Below are 9676 nucleotides of genomic sequence, written 5' to 3' on the forward strand. Positions count from 1 at the left end.
TCCTAACCACTGCACCAAACTGATTCTATTATGAGGTATTATAGAAAAAGTAATAATGGGTTGGCTCTAGGCAGCTTTTCTGCTGGTGAAGAAGAAAAGAGGGGTCCTTTTGTTTGACGAAAGGGCCATCTTGGGAATCATGGGACCTGCACAGACAAAAGCCATGTGGGACAGGGACTATTGAAAGGTGGTGAATTGGGCAAGGTTAAGTGAAAACGTTAACTAGATCTAACCCAGTGAGTTCCCCATAACAAACCAAATCTCCAAGCTATTTTGCCTAATTCCACCCCCCCCCCAATATTTCTTCAAAGTATTTTCACCATATTCACCATATTTCGCAATATTTCACCATATTCACATCATTTATTATCCAGTATGATTAGAAGAGGTCATTACATTTGGTTCCATAATAATTTTCTTTTCTAAATGCACTTGCTGCAGAGCTGCTTGGTCAAGGAGGAAAGGGGCTCTTCCCTTTCCTTCCCTGGTATTTCCCTACTGGAAAATACTGCTCCCAGCTACTTGTAACTCCACTGGGCAGAATTTATGGGTACATATTCTTTTGTCTTTCAGTTTTTCAATTTTTGTTATTCTGTGCTGTTAGCGGTGTTATGACTCACTGTGGGCCAAAATGTGGGGATAGGAATATTTAAAATAATTAAATACCACACAATGGTTACTAATATTGTGCTCATCTTTCAGGAATATTTCCGTAGACTAGTCAAACCCATTGCAACCCAGCTGGGATGGGACAACAACGGAAGCCATATTGACAGGTGAAGCATTCATTTCACTAGCAGAGGACAGGTTTATATTTTCAGAACTTGTTTACTGGATAATCCTCAGTTCTGAATATGCTGTATTCTTTCCAAGCAATCCCTTCTTCATTAGAAAGAGACGAAAGGTCCTGGAAAAGATTTCAATCTCATACACAATTTAGGATGCTTAATTTCCATTATTGTGCACAGGAAGTCAAACTCTTTAGTGTTAAGGAGACAATCAGTTCTAAAATGGTTGATCAGCTCTTTTCACCTCTTTATGACAAAGCATTTGTTCAACAATGAAAACATTAGAATACACTCACTTTCTAATGCTCTCCTTTATAGTACAGTATATGTTCCTGAAAATGTCTATAGAACTTTTTCCCAAAATAAACATCCAAAATCACCTTCCCATTGAAGACCTAGCGGTCCAATGCTTCTGAACCTGGCCAAATAATTTAAGATTATTTAATATATAATAATTTAAACCTGATCCACCCCCCCATCTTTTTCTTCCAGTCTTCTCCGTGTGACAGTTCTAGAGTTTGCATGCAGCATGGATGATCCAGAGGCTTTGAGTAATGCATCTAGTTTATTTAAAAACTGGCTGAACGGAATAAGGTAAATATATACAACAGTTTTTCATTTAAATAAGTGCACGGCACAAATAAGAAAAATATGTCAAAAATGTAACCAATAGTTTTTTTCAAATTTAGTCCAGATGTAAATCTCCGTCTCCTGGTGTACCGCTATGGAATGAAGCACTCAGGCAATGAGGAAGCCTGGGATTACATGTTTCAGAAGTACCAAAATACAACATTAGCTCAAGAAAAGGAAAAATTGCTATATGGCCTGGCATCTGTGAAAAATGTCACCTTGTTAGACAGGTAAAATAAGTAAATCATTGTTGTTTACTTTTCTACTTTTTTGAACTGCTTTAGCCAATATCTACATTCATTGGTGAGCAAATTATGGCCCCGGAGCTATGTCTGACCTGCAGAAGCTTTTCATTTATCTCTCAAGATGCTAAACCACATGTTAGGAGCACCAGCCCTCCACACTGTAGTGATCCAATTCACCCAAAACCTTGTTAGTCATTTATAGCAGCAGAGCAGGAAAGAGGCTACATTTGGGTCTCTACCTCTTTTTCAGTGCTCTGAGTTGGATACCAGCTCTTCCTGTTTCCATCACCAGAGCCTTCAAAAGTATATTGAGATACAGATGGAGTCTTCACACTTTAAAAATTGCCCCTACTTTATGCCATTCTCTCATGTTTTCATTTTATGTACACTGATGAAACAACAAGAGTGGATTCCAAAAGTATTCCACTTCCAGTGAACCTTTGGGGTTCCTTGGTCAGAAGGTTAGTGATGAACACTCTTCCCTGAAAGATGGTTTGCCTGCCACTACCAACCTTCCCCTGATAAGTGCAGCAGCAAGGAGCACTGGAGATTGCAAAGAAGTACACATTCTGTCCACATGGGGGTGACAGTGAGGCCCAACTGGCCTGGCCAGAGACCCAGTGGAACTGAGAATGTACATTAGAATATGTCCATAATTATCTGCTGTGTAGGGATTCTTTGCCAGGGGTTCCTCAGCAGACCAATAGATATGGAAGGAGCTCCTAAAAGTAAAGCTGTTATAAACTACGGGTACAAAGCACCAGTATATTTAGACCATATTGTTACGTGGTTACTCCCACCTGTGGGGGCAGAGACATTACTTAAGATAGGTACATGGAGACCAAAAGTCTCTTTGATTGTTTTAAAGCAACACATTAACTGCTAAACCAAGAGGCTGTGTGAAAAATTTTCAGTGATCATTCTTTACAGGCACCAGTCTTTCAACTGGGAAGAGATCAGATGCTTGTTTATTCCAGGTGAAAACCTTGTATCCCAACCAATAATCACTAAATGTTGTACTTTAAGAACATTATTTGAAATTACTCTTGTTACACTTGAACATAAGAAATAAACCAGGATTATAATTATACACAAAGGAAGAGATCAGATGCTTGTTTATTCCAGTGAAAACCTTGTATCCCAACTAATAATCACTCAGTGTTGCACTTTAAGAACATTATTTAAAATTACTCTTGTTACTCTTGAACATAAGAAATAGACCAGGATTATAATTATACACAGAACACTAGCATATGTAAATGAGACTATAAATAAAAAACGTACTTGTCATCTTCTCCTACCTAGCCTGCATTTAAAGATAAAATGTGATTTCTACACATTCTTACCAAACCTTTTCAGAAAATATAAAATAGTCTCACTGCAACCCAGATTTGAGTGATTTGGGCATCCCAAAGAGTAATAGTTGCAAACTATGTTCCACTTGTTCTAGGATTTAAGGGCATAAAGCCAATGTTTCATAAATTATTCATCTCAAAGTTGAAGAGTTTGAATTAGCTAGAACCATGGGAAAAAATGCAGATTCTCAGGCCTACTGTGTCCCAAACAATGGTTCAAAGTCAAAATCCACAACAGTGTGATATATCTCAGGGGAAAATTTACTAAAAGAGCCTGCATCGTGTAGTGGTTAAGAGTAGTGGACTCTAATCTGGAGGACTGGGTTTGATTCCCCACTCCTCCACATGATAAATAAAATAAAATGAAGCCTGCTGGGGGACCTTGGGCCAGTCACAGTTCTCTCAGAATTCTCTCAGTCCCCAAGTACCTCAAAAGCAGTGCTCCCTCTAAGCTGTGGAGTCTTGTGAGCAAAAAATTCTAGTTTGTGAGTTACTGGCATTAAAGTTGTGATCAAGCGATTTGGCTGCTGCATAAATTAGTTTGCACTGCAGCCATCCTTCCTGAGCCAAGGCAAAAATGTGAGAGCCCGGAGGCTAAAAAACTGTGAGCTAGCTCACACTAACTCAGTTTAGAGTGAACATTGCTCATAAGGTGCCTGTTGTGGGGAGAGGAAAGGGAAGGCAGTTGTAAACTGCTTTGAGACTCCTTAGGATAGAGAAAAGTGGGGTATAAAAACCAACTCTACTTCTTCTAATGCCATGTCTTTGTTCCTTTTCTTCTCCCATGGGTTCTTGCTAATCTTAAACAAGGATAGTACTTTTCTGCAGGGCTACAAGTGCAACACACATCATGAAATTTAATTTCACACATTATTTATTGCATCAATCAGATTTCAAAGGATTATTACCTTTTACTGCAAAATCCCAGCCATTAGGGTTGTATCTTCAAGTAGGGCTGAACTGTAATGGGGAGGGGGTTACTTCAAAAAAATCGTCATCCCCTGTGTAACATATCCATACACTATACAATGTTCTGGCAATTTGAAGAGAGGCTCCAAATGGGGCAAAAATATTTGCAGCCTAACTTTCCTTATTGATATATGTTCAGAGCAAGGGCAATATTTCCATCCTCATTCTGAATTTGCTTCATGAAGTGGCTACATCTCAGATTATGTAGGAATGGAGCATTACACAATGGGAAAGAAAGCAGCTGAAAAAACAGCAGAGAGAATGAAGTGTGAGACCACACACATTATTCTGAATCTGTGGAGGAAAGGTGTGATAAAATGTGATATATGATCAATAGGTTAACTGATGAATCAATAGATCTATCCATAGCAGAAAATGCTGTTACAGGGTGGGAAAACTCTGAAGATACAGCTAAAGGGCTTTTAAGAAATACTGAGCTCCCTCAAACCCACTCCTGCCTCGTTTATTGCCAAATATTGATTACTGCCCTTGAATTAAGTGAAGGCACAGCCTCCTAGGTGCTCTGACAGCAGAGGACAATCTGGAAGACGAGTCCTAAGGAGCCAGTGTGATGTAGTGGTTTGAGTCCTGGACCTGGAAGATACAGGTTCAAAGCCCACAGCCATGCAGCTCCCTGGATTAACCTTTCCCTCACCACTTTCATCACAGGAGATGGATGGATGTATTATGCATCTATCAGTCTTAGATGCACATATGGTTTTAGTTCCAGTCTAGAGATCAGAAAGCATAGCAGTAGATGGTATGAGTCAGAAATTAGAAAACTCTACATACATAGATACACAAACACACACAGCCCCTCTGCTCCCCAACAGCTAACAGGTACAGTCAAGGTTAACCATCCACTTGGCAATGAAGAGACTCTGCATCATGTAGATCCCTCACTCCAGAGCCATAACCCATTGACTCCTGAATGATTTATCATTTTAAAAGACAATATCTCCATCTGTGATATCACAGTCCATCTAGTTGAATGCCTTCCACACCCCATTCTCATTACATCCCTCCAGAGTTTTTTCTTGTCTGACTTCATGAATACAAGATACAGGAACAGTTTAAAAAACTTGCTTACAAATCCACATTGACAGATGCATATTTCAAGACGTAGTTTACTGCTCCTTCTCTAGCAGCCCTAATGAAATAATCATCACGCGTAATTGCTTCATATCTGATTACCCCTAGATTTTTAAAGCAGATCAGCGAAACAGATTTCATTAAAAGTCAAGATGTGTTCACCGTCCTGAGGTACATCTCCTTCAACAGCTATGGCAAAACAATGGCTTGGGACTGGGTACGGCTCAACTGGGAATATTTAGTCAGCAGGTATGTTAACAGGCTGTCGGCATGGTTTGCTTTCTCGCAGAGCCTCTTGATTTGTTTAACTTCTCAACTAAACATTAGGACTTCACTGGACTTCAAGCATCATGCTAAAGGGAGAACTGTTTCCCTTTTCTGAAAGCAAGCAAATCCTCATATTCAATTTGTTTGCATAATAAATCTAGGAATGCTGTTTATGTAGCCAACCCAAAGACATTTTGCCACATGAGCCAACAGATGATCCACAGGACCCTTTCAATGATGTTCCATGTCTAAAGAGCAAAAAAAAGTATGTTTGGGAGATGCGTCTATCTATTCTAGATGAAGGGGTCCTGCACTTATCTGAGCTTGGGGTTTGATGGCAGGTCATAGGTCCTATTAGGAAAAGGGTATGGAGCTTCAGGGAAACTGGTGTTCCCTCTCCAGGATGTAGACTCAACAGATGAGCTGCCATTCATTTACCTGGCTGTGCTTCCAGATTTCAGATTCTCAGGCACTCCCACTATGGATGAGATGTCTTCAAATAACAAGAACAAAACGTCTCAGCCTCACAATTTTACAGAGCATGATAAAATCAAGTAAGCTCTGTGTACATCTCTCTGAGTATTTGGGGTGGCTAGGATACAAATGTAAATAGATAAAACATAGCAGAATATTCTAAACACCAGAACATTACAGTGGATTATTATTCCGCTGTTTTAATTAATAAAAGTTGATGATGTAAGATGGCTATGTGATACTGTTTCATTCTTTTTCTAGATACACTCTCAATGACAGAAACCTTGGTCGTCTCGTATCAAGAATAACAGACTCATTCAACACAGATCTCCAGCTTTGGCAGGTAGATATGGATATATGTTCAGCCACTAAGTAATAAAGCTGTCCGAAACTGAAAGATTATGCATTTTGAATTAGGATGTCAATCAAAACTCACCTTCATTGACTTGAGGAATGCAAAACTGAGGACTGAGTCTCGCAAGCCTTTTTGCTTAATCTCAGCCAGCGCCTCTATTATATTATCCCAACGTGGCTTTTGTCCATGATCCCCAGCATAGCCTTTTTGGTGATCGGGGGGGGGGGGGCCTCCTCCCTTTTCAATTAGTTACAAAGCTGGATGGATCCAACCCGAAGTAAACACTGAACTCTTATTTACTGAATCTAGAGTTATCTATATTTATATCATAAAAGCATCTTTGCAAGAATGTTTCTTTTAACCAAACACATACCATTTTATTCAAGCAGTTTAGAGCTTCCAGCGCTGCATATATATTACACTTTTTGGACTAATGTTGGAGGCTTGTTTGGAGTTTTATAAAACACTCATCAAAACGTGTCTGCAGTCTGAATCAAGGCTGCAGATGTGAGCTGCTTTCTGAGAACAAAGTTGACAGATGCAGATCCCTTAGTGCATGACTTTGCACAGTCTTTGGAACTGATGACAGAGAATAGTAAAGCAATGGTTGGTGAAGGTTTTTGCAAATTTCTCCTTTTGATTTACAACAAGCCGTTCTTCCATCTAGCTTTAGTACAGTTTCAACACCGCAGGAAGTGGAAGAGAAGGTAATGAAACATGTTAAATGCTTAACCAGGAAAGATGTTGCATAGGCCAGTTCAGTTCTGGCATCATTTCCCACTGCAGTGCAAATACAGACTTGTTAGTTTGTGGCATAGATCTTATGATTTCAGTCAGCATACAGCCAATGTGCTACAGAGCCAAAGCTGCAATGAAGATTGCAAGGGAAAAGTATGTATACTGGCTTGCAACTGATGTGAGAGTAATGGATAGATTTGCTCTGTGTATTCATTCCTCCACAGTTATTCAATTGCTTATGTCAGCTGCCTTCTGGCTATGGATGCTTCTTGGAATGGTACAGTCCCTGTGCAGAAACTAGTACTATCTGTGCAGATAGTAGCAGAAAGTAGAAGGCACATGACCAGACAGCTAGTCAGTTACAGCAGAGCAAAGCTGACAGAAGGCAGGAATTAAGTGTCAGGATCAGAAGACAATAAATGAAAGAACACGCCACTGCTCAGCAAATAGCCAGGATGGAATACTATCCCCTTGCTATTTTCTGCTTACCTATAAGGGCAACACTTGTTGCTATGGATTGATGTGTTGTGTGTGATGAAGTCTGAGGTACTGAACAGAGTCGCTGGGAAATCATTGGGGCAGCTAGTGAATATGTCATACTGATGTGGCTGTGCTAGATAGCCCTGTGTTTTCAAGAACTGAATATACACCATAGTGTTATTGTGAGACTAAAATGGAGAAGAGAACCATGCATTGTGCCCTAGCTGCTTTGAAATGTAACAGATAGGATAGGATGAACTTGTGGCATGGTTTTCCCCAAGATGAGGGCACAGGACTCCTGTACATGAAGGGATGCTGATGGAACATGATGTTTCTCCCTTTCCCATCCCTCAACGCGCAGCATAGCATCAGTGGGTGTTCTCCTGCATATTAAGAGACGCAGAAATTTAGCCAATCAACCGTGGTCCTGGCTGCTTGTTGGACACAGTTGGATCATGAGTTGTAGTTGTATAAAGTTGTATAAGGATATGGAAAGCGTATATAGATCTCCGATTCCTCATGATGCCTGGACAAGGTGATTCTCTGTGTGTGAAGGGTGGAAGGAGAAAAATAGAGCAACACTCAGTCAGGACTTACAGGGATGCTTTTGCCTGTCTACAACTCGGAAGGAAATATTGTGACCCTTAAGTCCTGCAAACATGGAATAAGCAGAATTGTTATTAATCTCCAATGAGTTCTGTGACATTAATACCTGATTTCCTTTTCTTAAGATGGAATATTTCTTTGCCAAATATCCTAACGCTGGTGCTGGAGCAGCACCCAGACAACAGGCTCTGGAAACAGTGAAAAGCAACATCGAATGGCTAAAGAACCACAAAGAAAAGATCGCTGCCTGGCTGTCCAGTTAGGGGTGAACCCACCTTGCATAAAGTTCCTTGCATTTATTGTTCAGTACATAAACTCTTTGGGACTTTCTTTTCAAAGCACAACAAATGAGGACTTGTGTCCGTTTTTCTTTGGGGTCCTGATAAGGCGGCCACCATGCACAAAGAAAACAACAAACACTCTATTTGCAAATATTAATTTATTTAAATGTCTTTTCCAGCTATCTGGATGGCAGCCTGAGATCTTGAACACCTTGCTTGTGATCAGGACCTTTGCTCTCATTTTTTTTAGTGGGATGACCGACATGTGTAAAATGGTCATATCCTATGTCTGTGCTGGGTTATTTGTGTTTGTATTGACCACACATAGAATGTTGAAATAAGTCCTTTCATTTTATTTGTAAAAAACCCTCTACGTTTATTCCATATACCAAGGATGCCTTTCCAAATGTATCTTAGTCAGAATCCATTCAATAGTGAGAATCTTACCTTTGATTCCATTAAAGAAAATTGTGTAGAAACATTTTCTCAGCTAGTTGATTTATCAGCTAGTTGATGTTAACTAGGAAGTGAAATCACAGTCTAAGCAACTATCATGACCTTGTTCAACAATCCTTGATGTTCTCTACCATGTGCACAAATGTCCTTGCAAAATATATCGGGTTGGGTCCAAAGTTCAGTTTCTATTAATGGAAGACACTTCCATCAACAGAACAGGATTTTTCTTCCTTCCTCCTCCCCCTGAGCTCCTCAAAAAGGTCCCCCATCCCCCAGGGAACCATTTCAGGGAATTCAGTGGGCTGTACTGAGAGGGTGGAGACTGGTGAACTCCAAAATCTAGCCCGGATGGCACCACTGCAGGTAACTGGCCAGGAACACTCTGTGACCAGGGCTCTGTACAGCTGTTGACAGTCCATGGATAATAAACCAATGATCCAGCTCCCAGTTTTGTATGTTTCGATGACCCATTTCGTACTGAGGACTGCATGGGGCAGGGAGATAACAATATGCACACTCCCCCCAAAGGATGCACACGTCCTCCCTGCTTTTAAGTGCAGGCAATTGGGACTAAGTTGTGTATACCATGATCCAATTCCCAAGCATTAAAAAAGAAGCCGCATGCGTGTCCTCCTGACCACTCTGACCACCCAAATCAGCCTTCCACCGACAAAGGAGCTGCTCACCCCATTGACTGTGATGATTATAAAAAGAACTTTCACATCATTGCCAGCAGTGGGCAGAAACTTCTAGTGGGACCATTAGAAGACTCTCAGTTTGATAGTTACAATGCACACCATAAGCACATTGCATTTGGGAGCATTCGGCTGTTTAGGGCAGCTACCCTGTGGTGAGCATAGTGCGTACTCTGACCCCAAGCTTCATACGCTTATAATCAGAGTACTGAAATGATGTTGTTTTGCACTTTCTTGTTTTAAAC

The 9676-nt window shown here is 40.5% G+C and overlaps 1 protein-coding gene across 1 annotated transcript in view; it reads left to right on the forward strand.

Moving 5' to 3' along the window:
* ENPEP (glutamyl aminopeptidase) overlaps window positions 1–8642 on the forward strand; it is a 68901-nt gene extending 60259 nt beyond the window's left edge. Inside the window, exons 15-20 of the mRNA XM_015413659.1 lie at window positions 703–776; window positions 1281–1382; window positions 1478–1648; window positions 5188–5328; window positions 6082–6163; window positions 8125–8642. Of these exons, the coding sequence (XP_015269145.1) occupies window positions 703–776; window positions 1281–1382; window positions 1478–1648; window positions 5188–5328; window positions 6082–6163; window positions 8125–8262 (708 nt within the window). The 3' untranslated portion in view covers window positions 8263–8642. The remainder of the gene's footprint in view (window positions 1–702; window positions 777–1280; window positions 1383–1477; window positions 1649–5187; window positions 5329–6081; window positions 6164–8124) is intronic.
* Window positions 8643–9676: the final 1034 nt, after the last annotated feature.

The sequence above is a fragment of the Gekko japonicus genome, unplaced genomic scaffold, assembly GCF_001447785.1.
Source record: "Gekko japonicus isolate JY-2015 unplaced genomic scaffold, Gekko_japonicus_V1.1 scaffold517, whole genome shotgun sequence".
Classification (NCBI taxonomy): Eukaryota; Metazoa; Chordata; class Lepidosauria; order Squamata; family Gekkonidae; genus Gekko; species Gekko japonicus.